The 16,986-nt window shown below is 36.5% G+C and overlaps 1 protein-coding gene across 1 annotated transcript in view; it reads right to left on the bottom strand.

Annotated features, from left to right (window-relative positions):
- LOC112048076 (uncharacterized) overlaps positions 1 to 16,986 on the bottom strand; it is a 133,911-nt gene that overhangs the window by 10,922 nt on the left and 106,003 nt on the right. The window contains exon 4 of the mRNA XM_024085445.2: positions 14,626 to 14,795. Coding sequence (XP_023941213.1) covers positions 14,626 to 14,795 — 170 coding nt within the window. The remainder of the gene's footprint in view (positions 1 to 14,625; positions 14,796 to 16,986) is intronic.

Genomic DNA, 16,986 nt, shown 5'->3' with positions numbered 1-16,986 from the left:
GGAGAGATATTAAACAAAAGAAATGGATAGGTACAACAGAAAAAAAGTGAGGAAACATATTATACTTTATACATAAATAATAAAAGTAAATAATATTAAATACATTAAAAATAACACTAATAAATATATCAAAATAAATATATAAATTATAACAGTACATATCAATACTATATATAAATAATAACTAAATAAATACATATATACATACATACATATAATATAACGATCTATGATGATAAAGAAAGATAATGTTCATGAAGTCGATGTTTGAAGGTATCAACAGATGGGTTTTTTTTGAAAATGGTATCTGGTAGTGAGTTCCACAGACGCGCTGCGATAACTGAAAAAGATTTAGCACAAAAAACGGTGTTATAGGGAGGCACAGATAGAGATTTTAATTTTACACACGAACGCACCGGTCTTAGACGGCGTGGGGATTCGCGGAAGAGCTCCCGCAAGTAGGAAGGAGAAGAGGTATTTAAGATTTTGAACAGCGTCGTGAGTATATGAATATTCCGGCGATGACGAATAGGGAGCCACTTCAGTTTATTACGGAAATAAGAAATACGGTCGAATTTGCGCAATCCGTATATAAATCGGATGCACAAATTCTGAAGTCGATCGAGTTTGTCGAGTAGCTCCTCTGTCGCATCTAAATAACAAACGTCAGCGTAGTCAAGAATAGGAAGGAGAAGGGATTGGGCAAGTAAGATTTTAGTACGTAAAGGAAGAAAATTTTGCAAACGCTTAAGGGAATGAAGCGAAAAATGGATCCGCCTACTAACCTCATTTATGTGGCCAGACCACGATAAGTTACAGTCAATTTTCAGCCCAAGATTTTTTGCTGTATTTGACAAGGGTATTGGTGTGCCGTCATATACTATAGGAGATAAATTTTTAAAATCAATACGACTCCGTAATTGTCGACCTCCTACAATCATGGCCTGTGACTTTCCAGGATTTACAAGTAGGCCATGTGCATCAGCCCATTTCTTCACATTTTCCAAATCCACATTAACAATATCCACTGCCGAAACAAGATCCGTGACAGAAGCATGCCTATATAGTTGCAAATCGTCTGCATAGAGGTGATAGTGAGAGGATATTACTTTGGTGATTTCATTTATAAAAATGGAGAATAAGAGAGGAGACAGGACTCCACCTTGGGGTACGCCAGCCGAGATGTCTGCCCACTCAGAAAGAGTTTCATCAAAGCTGACTCTCTGCCGTCGGCCAAAAAGATAAGACCTGAACCATTCAATTACAGGCGGTGAAAGGTTTAAAGAGTGGAGAATGCCGAGGAGAACATCAAAATCCACCGAGTTAAACGCATTGCTAAAATCAAGAAGTATAAGTACAGTCAGATTCTTGTTGTCCATAGCAATGCGAATGTCCTCGGTGACCTTGAGAAGTGCGGTGGTGGTGCTGTGCATTGGACGAAAACCAGACTGGTATGAACTCAGAAGATTATTGTGACAGAGGAAGAAGGAGAGTTGTCTAAAAACGGCATTTTCTAAGATTTTTGAGATAATGGGCAATATAGAAATAGGTCGATAGTCCGAGAAAGAGGAAGGGTTAGATATTTTAGGTAAAGGGATAACATGGGCTAGCTTCCACGCGGTAGGAAAACATTTAGAGGTCAGGGAAAAATTTAGCACATGGCTGATAATTGGTGCTATAGCCTCACTGATGAGGCTAAGCATGTATCGGCTTATGCCATCACACCCAACGGCTTTTGTGGAGATGTTGCGAATTGCTTTCTTAACTTCATCAACTGTGATATCCTGAAAGACGAAATCATCGCAATTGTGAATGACACTAGCCAAATTTTGAAGAGTTTGGGATTTAGTTGTGGAAGGGATTTTGATTGGAGGGGTGGAAAAGTGTTTATTTAGGGAGTTAATGTCTACAGAAAGTTTGCAGGGAACAGATGATTTCCCAATTCCTTGAGAATTGAAAAACCTCCAGGATTGTGAAGATGAGGATTCTTTGATAAAGGAAAAAATATAACGGCGTTTCGCATCATTAAATAACCCGCAAGCAATCAAATAAACTGCGAAATAAAACTCGTTATAAAATTTACCCTAAATTAATAAAATCTAAACTATAAGTGCCTTATTTGCCACTTCGTTAGCTGGATCGGATACGCGTGATGAGGTAGGTACAGATTTCGACTGTAGTATAATCAGTAAAATATAATATAGTCGAGTCTAGTAAAATAATGAGTTATTAAGGATTTTTCCAGGAAATCTCTCCTGGAGTGGTAAGTTAGCGATAAGTAGTGAAGTGGACGGACGTCCATCGACTGATATGATGATACATAAATTTATAAACATTACAGGGTAAACCTAATGCGTGTATAAGTATAGGTATCTATAAGTCGCCCAAACTGGGTATCCATAACTTGCATTATATAATAAAATGTAACTTGTATAATTATTATTATATTGTATAATGTAATGTGTGGTATGGCTTGATTATAAAATAAATAAATAAGTCCTGCATTACTTGGACGTCTTTGCTAAAAGTTTTGTGATATGCTATGGAGCTGGCTCATCTATGGACCAGTAAATTTTGCTACATTATTTACAACATAAATACCATAGTAGATGCAATAAAATACTGTTGTATAATAATTTGATCTTGAAAATTGCACATCTTTGTTCTAAACCTTGAATTGAAATAGTCGAGTAATACCTACTATTGTATGAAGCCTTAGTACAAACGGTATTATTAATATTATATAATGCATATCATAGAGCGACATAATATATAATCCTAATTAATTTAACTCAAGCCCACTCCATTAATTAACATAATAACTACTGTTGTCATTTCTTGCATACACAATATAAATTTGTTGTTATTTAGATAACTCAATTGCAAATATATTTAATTTCTATTCATTCTGTAGTGCATTCAGGCAATTTATTATATTATGTTTTCCAAGGTCCACCATACACACAATAATAATGTAAGGTTCAAAAGTCGTAACCTGAAAATATTACAATACTATTTCCTTAAGCTTAAGCAATCTTACCCTATTGACAATTTTATTGGGTGATTATGGCAAGCCTGTCTAGTCGTAGTTTTCGGCTCTAGCTATGTACCGTTGCGTTCCATTTGATATTGTATAGAAACCAGACAATAAAATAAAAAAGGCATGGGTATATTTTAACCACTTGACTCCTAAATAAATCGTATCCGTTACGTGACATGTAAAAAAATATAAAGTAAACTTAGGGCAATAGGCGAGCACAGTATCATGCTCCGCGCGATAGAGGAATATAAACATTTTTTTAAATGGCTCACAACGGTAGATTAAAACCGCATTCCCTGACTGTCGGCTTCTTCAACGCAGACGGGCTTTTCGATAAAATACTCGCGGGCAGCGAATGGTTAAAGCATTTTGGTTGGTGGGAGGCTTCGCCCGTGGTTAGCTACCACCCGCAACGACGTACCTCTGCTTTTGATTCGGAGGGCGTAGGTTCGAATCCGGTAACAGATCCGGTAAATGATCTTTAAATTAAATAAAATTTCAAAATTTTCCAGAAATCAAGTAGAAAGTATATTTTCAAAATTTCAGATACAGTAGTGTCGGAGAAAAAGGGAATGGTCATTTTTCGGCTATTTGTATAAATAACTTGAATGCTATAATATAAGGGTTTCGTTTTTGTATTACGTACGAGCGGAACCCTAAAAATGGGTGTTTGTGAGAGTAAAGAATGCACTCGTACAAGTTTACATATATGTTTAAGTACGAGGTTGATGTTTAGTGAGGCTAACCGCCGTAGCCCATATTTTGGTCAGAACTATTTTTTTTTTATTCTTGACAAGTTAGCCCTTGACTACAATCTCACCTGATGGTAAGTGATGATACAGTCTAAGATGGAAGCGGGCTAACTTGTTAGGAGGAGGATGAAAATCCACAGCCCTTTCGGTTTCTACACAGAATCGTACCGGAACGCTAAATCGCTTGGCGGTACGTCTTTGCCGGTAGGGTAGGTAGGGTATAGTAACTAGCCACGGCCGAAGCCTCCCACCAGCCAGACTTGGACAAATTAAGAAAATCTCAATCTGCCCAGCCGGGGATCGAACCCAAGACCTCCGTCTTGTAAATCCACCGCGCATACCACTGCGCCACGGAGGCCGTCAAACGTCTATATAACTGTTAATGCGCAACACCGAACACAATAACGTCAATGTCATCTGTCTATCAAGTGCAAGTCAATTCAACGTCAACCGTCAACTGTCATTCACTACTCTGTATCTGTAATTAATTTTCACTAACTGAAAAGAAATGTACGCTTCAAAATTAAAATCACTGAAGATAATCCTGAAATTTTATTGAAATTACACAAATTCAACCAACAAGAATAAAAAATCACATTCTCCTCAACATTTTTGGACCTAACGAGCTGGATTCGTCGGCGTCACGATCAAGATCAAGAAAAGAAGATCGAGTCGGGCAAATCCTTTGTTCACAATTCACTAATTCCCTCCCTTTACCGTTCTCGTTTACCCTTTTTCCGTGTTAAATTCTTATTAAAATATACTGGACTTCGCTTCTTTACTGTAAGTACTTTTATAAACCTCCATAAAAATGATTAGTGACGAACAAAATGTGAATATTCCACGATCGCCACATAACGTCAAAATGGCGGAACTAATTAGAAAACGTGGCACGTACAAAGGGCGTCTTACTATTTTTGAAAAATTCATATCTAAATTCGACTTAACTAATACTCCATTATCACCAATTCAAATGTCAGAAATTAACTTGAGATTTAAATCCATCAGTAGTTTATATAATGTATTTAATGACTTACAAACACAAATCGAAGAAGCGTGCCGGGATGTAGATTTAACAAAACAATATGAAGAAAGAGAAGTGTTTGAAGAACAGTATTACAGAGCTTTAGCCTCCGCAGAGTGCTTAATCAAACTTAATGACGCTGCTTCTAGTTCTAAGTGCACCCCATGTGGGGAACACTCAAATAAGCCACTATCTATTAAGTTACCGGACATCAAATTACCGACGTTTGATGGGTCATATGACCATTGGCTAGAATATAAAAACTCCTACATAACTATGATCCACTCACGCACAGATTTAGACCCCATACAAAAATTTCATTACCTGAAGTCCTCGCTCAATGCGGCAGCATTGCAGGTCATCAGCGCATTAGAGTTCACTGCAGAGAATTATGCACATGCGTGGGATTTACTTCAAAATAGGTATAATAATAATCGTTTGCTAATATATAACCATGTCAAAGCTTTGTTTTCCATTACATCCTTAAATAAAGAATCTGCCCCACTAATTAGGAAGTTAATTGATACTATTCTTAGAAATCTTAGGGCTCTGAGTACACTAGGTGAGCCTACTGAATCATGGGACACATTAATTATATACTTAGTTGTAAGTAAACTCGACCTATCCACTGAGCGCAAATGGGAACAACATAAAGGGTCTTATAATTTAAATTCACACCAAGAATCAAACCCAGTTAAGCTAGATCATTTAATACAATTTTTAAGGGATAGGGCAGATGTTTTGGATGTTTTAAAAACTAATTGCAGTAAGAGTGACTCTAGACACAATATCATTAATAACGCTAATAATAATCATCAATCAATTAGGAAAGTATCCTTCAATCAACATCAGTCGCACAGTCATGTTACTTCACAAGTTAACAAAAACAATTCACATTCCAAATACACTCAAGCTTGCCCTATGTGTGATGATTCACATCCAATTTATTCATGTACTAAGTTTCTAGATTTATCAATTAATGATAGAATTAAATTAGTGGATTCCAAGAAGTTATGCAGGAACTGTCTTCGCAGAAATCACACTAGTTCGGACTGCCTATTTGGTCCGTGTAAGAAGTGCTCATCCAAACATAATACACTTCTGCATAGTCATGTAGTTATTGAAAATGTAAACGCATCAACATCATATGTACACACAAATACATCTTTGCCAGTTGATATGAGCCCTTCATCTCACTCAACTGCCTTGAACTGTACCGAATATCCCTCTAAGTCACACACAAAGGAGATTACTTTAAATAATTATAATTCACACAACTTAGTTTTGCTATCTACTGCCTTGGTAGACGTAGTAGCTAGTGATAATAAATTACATACAGCACGGGTTTTGCTGGACACTGGCAGTCAAATATGCCTTATTAACCAATCATTTGCACACAAAATAAACGCACAACTTATACAGTCCTCTGTTCAAGTTATGGGAGTAGGTCATGCAGTCACTCAAAGCGCACATAAGTGTACTGTTAAAATACACTCAAGAGTAAACAATTTTCATACACACATACAATGTTTGGTTTTACCTCGCATCACAGCCAGTATGCCACCATGCCAGTTAGACATTAGTAAAATTTGTATTCCAAACAACATTAAACTTGCAGATCCTAATTTTCATCATCCTTCTGATATTGATATTTTAATAGGTGTTGATAAATTTTGGGAATTTCACAACAAGGGTTTCATAAAGCTATCAACAGGGCCATATTTACATGAAACCAAACTAGGTTGGGTCATATCTGGACCAATACACACAAGTGCTAACTTGCGCATCAATAATCAAGTTAGTTGTAACCTAACTAGTAGTTTAGATAGTCAATTAAAAAGATTCTGGGAGTTGGAAGAAATTCCTTCCTCGGGGAGCAAAATGCTCACAGCAGATGAACTCACTTGTGAACAAAATTTCTTATCAACTCACCACCGAGAACCTGATGGTAGGTTTTCTGTTAGAATTCCTCTAAAAGAACCCGCTGATGTTTTAGGGGACAGCTATTCATTAGCCGAGAAGAGATTTTATTCATTGGAACGCAAGTTTAGAAATTCACCTGATCTTAAAGAAAAGTATTGTGAATTTATGTGCACATATGAACAATTGGGGCATATGACACAAATTGATACTTATAGTTATCCTTATTATATGTTACCACATCATGGTGTTATTAATGAAAATTCAAAAACAACAAAACTACGTACCGTGTTTGATGCAAGTGCTGTCACCAGTACAGGAAAATCCTTAAATAGTATACAACATACTGGGCCTACTTTACACAATGATAATTTTTCTATTCTTCTTCGTTTTCGTCAATACAAATATGTTGCATGTGCTGACATAGAGAAAATGTACCGACAAATTAATGTACAGACTGATCAACGCACTTTACAGTTAATTTTATGGCGAGAGAATCCTTCTGACTCTTTGAAAATATTTAGGCTCAATACGGTTACATATGGTACTGCATCGGCTCCTTATTTGAGTATTAGATGTTTAAAGCAACTTGCACAGGAATGTGAAAATAAGTACACTGTCCCAGGAGAGGATAACAATTATGTGTCTAAAATAATCAATGAAGATTTTTTTGTTGATGATCTAATCACTGGCCATGACAATCATGATACCCTCATGCAAATTTGTGATCACATCACATCAGTTTTAGCCTCAGGATGTTTTCCATTACATAAATGGTTATTTAATACTTGCTTAAACACACCTAATGAATCAAGACATTTATCTTTAGGAGATGATTGTTCAAATAAAACTCTCGGTTTGGGTTGGTTCACTCAAAGTGATGAATTATATTTCACTACCAAACTTAAGGTAAACACACACACTGTTACTAAACGTTCAATGTTATCTGTAATTGCTCAGATTTATGATCCACTTGGGTTGTTATCACCAACAATCATATGTGCCAAAATCTTATTGCAAAAATTATGGCTTTCCAAACTTGACTGGGATGACCCCGTTCCTCATGATGTGGTTCAGTCTTGGGAAAAGTTTATTAAATCATTTGACTGTTTAAAGGATATTCGCATTCCTCGACATGTTATAGGTTCACATAATCAATACATTGAACTTCACATTTTCAGTGATGCTTCACAAAGTGCTTATGGTGCTTGTAGTTATATACGTTCTTATTCAGACAATTCACCAGTGTTTATCAAATTGTTATGTTCAAAAAGTAAAACAGCTCCATTAAAAGCTATAAGTATTCCTCGATTAGAACTATGTGGATCTTTAGTGGGTGCCAAATTGTTTGCAAAAATAAGTAAATTCATAAAGTATATTTTTGGACGGACTCCACCATAGTGCTTGGATGGCTTCGCATGTCACCACATCTTTTAAAATCATTTGTACAAAACCGAGTTACTGAGATTAATGATATTGCAAGTGAAGCTTGTTGGAGACACGTTAGCAGTGGGGACAACCCTGCTGATTTGTTATCTCGAGGCATGAGTTTTGATGCGCTTGATAAATGTCAATTATGGTGGAATGGTCCTGCTTTTTTACACAATCATCATTCAGAATGGCCACAAAGGCATTTTACAAAAGAAGTTCCTTCAGATTTACCAGAATTAAAATCTGCAAGTGTAACTGAGATGTCACTACATTTAAATTTATATAGTGGGTTATTTGATTTCAATCGGTTTTCATCATTTAATCGCTTAAAGCGCAGTGCAGCCTACGTACTACGATTTATTCAAAATTCACGTACAAAACGCAATAATCGTTTGGTTGGTCCGCTCTCGGTTGAAGAGCTGAATACTTCCAGTACATTATTGACGCGAATATCACAAATACAATCTTTTCCTTTAGAGTACAACTGTTTAACGAAAAATTTAAAACTAAAATCTACTAAAAGTATTACCGGTTTATCTATTTTTCTGGATAAAGATGGGTTAATACGCATAGGTGGTAGACTTGCAAATTATGACAATTTTTCTTACAATAAAAAGCATCCTGTTTTACTCGATAGCAAACATTGTTTCACTCGTTTGTTATTTGCATTTGAACATAAAAGATTATTCCACGCAGGACCTCAATTACTTTTATATCACATTAGAGATGAATGGTGGCCTTTAAAAGGTAGAAATTTGGCTAGACAAACAGTTCATAGATGTGTTACTTGCACACGCTTCAAAGGTCAAACCTTGACACCCATTATGGGAAATCTACCCTCAGAACGTTTTCAATCAGGTTTTCCCTTCATGCGCTGCGGAGTGGATTATGGAGGCCCAATTTTGATACTTAATCGACGAGGTAGGGGTGCGCGATTGGAAAAGAGTTATATTTGCTTATTTGTTTGTTTTAGTACTCGTGCGGTGCATTTGGAATTAGTCACTAGTTTAACAACTGATGGATATTTACAGGCTCTGAAAAAATTTATATCTAGGCGTGGAAAACCATTAGAAATTCACTCAGATAATGCCAAAACGTTTATTGGTGCTATGAAAGAGTTTTCCGATTTCATAGACAACAATTCAGATGCAATAGTAGAGTATGCACATGATAATCATATCAAATTTAAATTTATTCCACCTTATGCGCCTCATTTTGGAGGTTTATGGGAGGCAGGCATCAAATCCTGTAAATTTCACTTAAAACGCGTGGTAGGCAATGCCCATTTAACTTATGAAGAATTTAGCACGGTTTTAGCCCAAATTGAGGCTATTCTAAATTCTCGTCCCATTTCCCCTTTGTCCTCTAATTCCTCAGACCTTTTACCTCTTACCTCCGCTCACTTCCTCATTGGCCGCCCACTGACAGCACCAGCTTCTGAAGATCTGACTACTACACCATCACATCGGTTGACACGCTATTACAGAATTGAACAACTCAGACAACATTTCTGGCAACGTTGGTCTAAGGAGTATGTCTCTGAACTCCAAACTAGAACTAAATGGAAGAGTCCAAGTCGAGATATCACCGAAGACATGTTAGTCCTTATAAAAGAAGATAATTCTCCACCCTTAAAATGGCGTCTTGGAAGAGTCACTGAAGTCTCAAGAGGCAAAGATGGAGTAGCTCGAGTTGCCTATATTCGCACATCTGAAGGCATAATTCAAAGGGCTTGTTCGAAAATATGCCCCATCTTTCCAGAGGACGAGGACCCTGAAGAAGAAGACATTGGAAGAGTTCTTCCAAGGCCGGGGGCATGTTAATGCGCAACACCGAACACAATAACGTCAATGTCATCTGTCTATCAAGTGCAAGTCAATTCAACGTCAACCGTCAACTGTCATTCACTACTCTGTATCTGTAATTAATTTTCACTAACTGAAAAGAAATGTACGCTTCAAAATTAAAATCACTGAAGATAATCCTGAAATTTTATTGAAATTACACAAATTCAACCAACAAGAATAAAAAATCACATTCTCCTCAACAATAACAATCGGATATAACTATAGGATGTTGAACTGTGTACGTGACGGCATCATAACTGGGTCCTAACTGAAAATCAGTGCTGCATACTTTTTTTGTATAGGAAGTATGTGGCAAAATGTTGGGGCCTTTTTCTAGGTTATGTCATATGTTGGGCGTTCTTCTTTAATTGCTCTAGCTATAAGCTATTTAATTAGAATTTAATCTATACTTATAATAAATCTGTAGAGAGGTCAATTCTGTACATGAAATATAGTATCAAAATAAGTATCAGGGGGTGATTAGTGGTCGATACTGATACCAAAAATGCAATCAGTAAAATTTTTGTCTGTCTGTATGTTCTTTATAGAAACAAAAACTACTCGACGGATTTTAACGAAACTTGGTACAATTATTCTACATACTCCTGGGCAGGTTATAGTATACTTTTCATCACGCTACAATTAATAGGAGCAGAGCAGTGAAGGGAAATGTTGAGAAAACGGGAAAAGTTACTCCATTTTTTTAAGCTTCCGTCCGTCCGTAGGGTAGGGGTAGAGTAAGGGTAGGGTTGGGTAGGGGTAGGGTAGGGTAGCGGTAGGATAGGGGTAGAGTAGGGGTAGGGTAGGAGGTAGGGGTAGTAGTTGGGTTTCACGCGGACAGAATCGCGGGCGTCCGCTAGTATCATAATATGTGGCACTACCTAAAAATAAAGATATTTCTATCTAACTCTACGGCAGAGCGTTTTGCTAACACATAACCGCCTTAACGTTAGTATTAAAGGACTATAGACACCATTAGAGATTTTTTCAACAATAGAGGTAACGAAGCGCAAAATTATTCAAGAGGTCCGCTGCGGGGAATGTTTCCCATCCTCACAGTTTAGATAGCTGTGCACACAAACTTTCCGCTGATAAAAAGCTTAAATGGCCCGTCCCGAAAATTATACCGCAAAATTGTTATTTCTCCCGCCTACCTTAAAATATATTTCCATTCCCTTATTCTTTTCAGGCCCGCGGCCGCTTTAACGACATTCGCGGACTTATAAAATAGACAAAGAGCTGGCGAACTATTTGCTCAAAGTTTTGTATTAAATCATTATTTAACACTCATAACTTTGAGGTGTAGTCCTGAAAGTTTTTGTTTGACTGATTAAAGGATTTACTTAATCTTTTACTCAGTTTGCTTAAGTGACAACTTATTTTCTACAATAGAAAGTGACTTCTTTGTATGTTGTATTGGCAAGAGTGTAAGCGAATTTTATGTTGTTTGCCATAATTATTGAGGAAGTTGCGAATCGTTATAGGATTTGTACAATTGTGATTCGTATTCATTTAAACAAAAATGCATTTTTGGATTATTATGCTGATGGCCTACCAAGTCATTAGAATATTTTGATAAATTAAAACTTTACAGTATTAGTAGAACATGATTTTCTCAATCAATCGGCAGACAATTGTACATTAAGCAGTAAGTATATAAGTTTTTGATGAAAATCTATACTAATGTATAAAGTTGAAGAGTTTGTTTGTTTGATTGAACGCGTTAATCTCAGGAACTACTGGTCCGATTTGAAAAATTCTTTCAGTGTTAGATAGCCCATTTATCGAGGAAGGCTTTAGTCTATATCTATCTTATCTCCATACTTCTACGGGGGGGGGGGGGGGGGGGGGGGAATTTTTCAAATCGGACCAGTAGCCTGATATTAGCGCGTTCAATTAAACAAACAAACAAACAAACTCATCAGCTTTATAATTATAATATTAGTATAGATTCTCCTCTTATAATCAGATAATTCCACATTATCGTTATTCCGGACTGAATCACCAAATCGTTCACTCGCTCTCCAACCAAAACGGTTAAATTGCTTGTTTTAAATAAATAAACAGCTTTCTGTTTATGTCGGCGCTTTATCCCCCCGCTTGGTGAGGTGAAATCTGGTGTTAACAAAAAAAAGAGGGAAATTATAGCCACGGGTGCAATTCCTACAGTTAAACGTAATGTTGCGCAGTTAATATAATGCCCACAATTCTTTTTAACATCTTGTTTTTAATTATGATAAAAAAAAAAGTTATGAATACCCACCGCCTGTTATTTTGCACGAAAATATCCCTATTTAAAAAGAAATGGGTTGAAATTGTGCCCGGAAGGACTTTTATATTTCTTTTGAATTGAATCGAATCTATTCGCAGTCGAGAGATAAAGCGGTGAACATTTCGGAATACTCTTATTTTATTCATCATTTCTTGTAAATCTTGAATTACTTTTATTTCAAATTGAAATGAATCACTGATTTTACAATTCTTAAGATGTTGAGATTATGAGCTCTCGAGTCTTTTCAATTATGTATTAGTAGAAAATTTTACACAGAAAATTCACAAATTTTTCAAGATTAAAAAATAGGTCTACTAAACATTAATCGCTCTACTGTTATGCTTATTTCGGACTACTTTATTATTTTGGCGAGTCCAAAAGATTTTTGGGCGGTAAAACGAAAAATCGACTAAAATAAGCCTTAGGGAGGCTGAGGTCTGAATTCAGACCTGGAAAGTCTAAGGTTTAATCATCGCTCATCATCGAGTTATTGTGGGTGCACTATCACTATGCACTTCCAGTATTACGACAAAATATTAATTTTGTTTTTCTACAAAAACTATAAACGCGAAAGTTTGTATGGATGATTATTTGGATGTTTGTTACTCTTAACGCCGCAACTACAGAACCGATTTGGCTGAAATTGGGAATGGAAATAGATTTTACTCTGGATTAACACATAGGCTACATTTCATCCCGGAAAAATCCATGGTTCCCAAGGGATTTCTGTGAAAAACTAAATTTCACCGCTAGTTTACTGTAATAATACGAGTACGAGTATAATAAAAAACCGGAGTTTGTTTTGATATGAAATTTCAACAATTTACTGTATGGGAGATATACGAGTAAATTGAAAATAGAGTGTGAAAATTCGTCGGTACCTACCACCAGTTTACATAGTCCTATTAACACTTGCCAACGCTAATTAGTAATTTCCCAACGTTACATCGCACACTGAGTCTCGAGAAGGAAAAGCGGACATAATAACTTGCGAAACTAAATACACTTTATTATAATGAGATGTAAAATAACTGACCTGGATAGTAAATAGCCTTTTTCCGCACTGCGCACTCTGGGAGTGGCGTCCGCAAAGTGCAAATAAACTTCGTCGGTGACGGAAAATTCGAGTTTTACTGTGACAGGAGCTACGTCACACCGTTTGTTCATTTATTCCCTTACAAAAACCAGCGAGTGATTCTACAGTGTGAAACTATTATACATGCTCTAACGAGTGTCTACTTTTGGTATTCCTTTGGGAGATTTTTCTGCTATTCGTCGACATGTTAACACTTGATTGCGATCTCTTTTGATGTTGAGTGACGATGCAGTGTAACTTGGTATCGCTTTAAATTTGTAAGAATATTGATTTTGCGCATACGTCTGACTGGTTGTGCTTTCTAGTATACCTTATCATTTATTGAAACGATTTTTTGGCGATATAGTTAGGTACTTTCAAAGTCCTTTTGACTTTGAATGAACTGGATGTCAAACGCCTACGAAAGCCAAAAGTTTTTCTAAAAGTAGAAGATCTAAGTACGTCTTTACCAGTAGTCTGATCAGTAGCTGGGTAGTAGAATCGAAGGTACTACTAGACCAGACCTTATCTATTGACTATTGATTGACTACAGAGACTAAGAGAAAGTTGAATGTACAGTGCGATAATTAACTTGACACCTGGCTTGAATGATGTTTGTGTATTCTTGAGTTTGGTAGCCAGGTGTCAAGTTAATGCGCACGAGTTATATCTACTTATAATTAATCATTAAATAATGAGACTAGTAAATATAGAAGCACAGTACACAGAATACAAGAATTAGGTCTTTGTACTCTGTGTGCTCTTTATTATTGATAATATTATATAGATATCACTATTACAATTTTTAAATTTCATATCGTTACGATAGGTAGTCCATTAGTATATTGTCATTATGAAATTTGTATGACAGATTAATAACTTGTTAGTTAATAAGTTTTGTCCTTAGATCTGTAAAAACCCAATTTATTTTATCAAATACTAGCGGACCCGGTCAAGCTTCGCTTTGTCTTATTTGCACTTCTTCCCTATCCCTACTCTAACCCTACCCTACCCCTCCCTACCCCTACTTCCTCTGCTTGACTCTTAAACATTTGTATGAGAAATAGAAAACGGTTGGTTTTATGGTTTTCCCGGCAATTATTCTAGTTTTTCTCACTTTTTAGACCTTCTCTATACCTCGACCAACATTTCAAGACCAAGATGAGATAAATCAGCTCAGCCGTTCTCGAGTTTTAGAGAGACTAACGAACAGCAATTCATTTTTATATTTTATCAAATATCATATCATACAATAGAACCTCACCTGGATAGTAAATAGCCTCTTTGCGCACCGTGTACTTTGCCAGCGGTATCCACAAAGTGCAAATGAATTCCGCCGGCGACGGCAAGTCCGCGTCGAGCAGCGTGACGGACGCCACGGCGGAATACCTGCCGTTCACGAACTTCAGCTTGTGCGACACGCCGTCGAGCCTCCTGCGGAAAAAACATCGTCGTTATCAACCCGATGATTATGTTTGTACTGTTTGTTTGGTACCCAGGTGTCAAGATAATGCGCACAAATTATATGTACTTAGAATGAAATCATTAAACATTGAGACTGGGAAATATATAAGCAGAGTACACAAAATATAAAAAACCAAATTCTTAAATTTCGTATCTGTGTATATAATTATTAATATAATTATGTATATAATTATTTGTTTAGTTACGATAGGTAGTGTATTAGTGTATTGTCATTTGAAACTTGTTCGACAGATTATAGTATTATATAGTTTGTTACATCTGTAAAAAACCAATGATGTTAATTATATGTACTTAGAATAAAACCATTAAACATTGAGACTGGAAAATATAGAACTCTCAGAATACAAAAAACATAATTTTGAAATTTCATATCTGTGTGGATAGTAATAATTTGGTTAGTTACAGGTCAGGTATTAGTGTATCATTATTATCAACCCATATTTGGCGTATTATTTGTTTAGTTACGACAGGTAGTGCATTAGTGTATCAACGTTATCAACCCATATTTGCCTCACTGCTGAGCTCGGGTCTCCTCTCAGAATGAGAGGGGTTAGGCCAATCGACCGCGCTGACTTAATGCGGATTGGTAGACTTCACACATACAGAGAATTCAGAAAATTCACCGTTTGAGACAAGTTAAATTTAATTTCTTAACATTTATTTACTTAAATTAATTATTATCAACATTTTTAACGGCCCAATACAGGACCATGTTTTCCTCCTTATGGTTGAAGGGATATGGAGCTTAGATCCACCACGCTGCTACAATGTCGGTTGGCGGGCTTAGGGTGATAATTTTATTTGAAAACTACTGTCAGATGTTAATGATACCGACTGCTTTACGTGCTCTCCGAGGCATGGGGATGTATCACTACGAACTTCCCAACTCTGGGCTGAGAATTTTTAATAACAATAATTATCTTAGAATAAAGAAAAGCTTATTATTTCGTAGCCCGACCGTAGAACATTTTATGGTTTTGGACCACGATGATGTAAAACCACATCACAGACTAACAACTAGATCAAAGAGATAAATAAAAAACATACATCCATTTACTCAAATATAAGCTAGAGCTAGACTATAAGCAGGGTAATACTTTGCAAAAAATGGTATATAAGCTTTCTTTATGAAACTTATTTGGGACTGTTCTCAGTAAAACTCGCTAAACCTAGACGCTAACCTGAAAAGAGCGTAAAACTGGCAAAATTCGGCAAAAGATTGACAATGATAAACGATGAAACGATAAAGTACTCAGATTAATAAACAGTAAAAGAAAATATTTTCCCTAAGCGTCTGACTCAAACGAATCACAAACTTTGTAATGCCGAATGAATAATAAATCAACGAAATATGGTTGCCAGTGGTGAGCACGGCTTACGCCTCGGAAAACAGTACTGTCATAAAATCCCTTTGAACAGACATAAGTATATGGATTTATAGGCAATGAAATTTGGCATGAATTTTGACTACGATTATGGAAATCCTCCAGCGATAAGGGCCTTCGCAATAAAACCACTCACGATTTAGAGCAATAAGCCTGAGCGAAGTATTTTCGGCCATGCAGCCGTGCTTGGAACGGAGTTGATTGCCCGTGCTCGAGGTCTTTTTATAAAACACTCCAGCCTAACAATTCTAAAAATTGTTTTTTCGGCTATTCCTAAAAAGATCCACGATTAATGCGGGGCATTGATTTTGAGAGCTCAGAGAACCCACTCTCCCGTGGGTCGTCGATAAACAAAATTCATTTCGAAAAATTCATTTTTCCGCACCGCGTTCCACTCCAGGAGATCTTATCATTAATTTACAAAAAAACACGGCGGTTAGGGTCGATTTAACAGAATTTTATTTCCCTTCTTTCTTTTGCGAAACGGCGCATTTAAGATATTTTATTAAAGCTAGAGGGTCCCGGGGAGCGGAGCAAGCATATTTTAAAGGTACAAGAAAGTTGGCAGGTAGCACCAGGTGGTGAAAGCGACCGGATTTAATCTCTGCCTTCCGAATGTTGCCAAGTTCTTCAAAAATTTATAGTTCATTCAAATTTTTATTGCGAATCACACCATGCAAAATATGTTCGGTATAATTTATTACATTGATGCCGAATTGGAAAATTACACGATGTTTTGTGAGAAGCGGAAAAGA

Source organism: Bicyclus anynana, chromosome 6 (genome assembly GCF_947172395.1).
Source record: "Bicyclus anynana chromosome 6, ilBicAnyn1.1, whole genome shotgun sequence".
Lineage (NCBI taxonomy): Eukaryota > Metazoa > Arthropoda > Insecta > Lepidoptera > Nymphalidae > Bicyclus > Bicyclus anynana.
The sequence above is the reverse complement of the archived record's forward strand: the minus strand, read 5'-3'. Positions and strand labels throughout refer to the sequence as shown.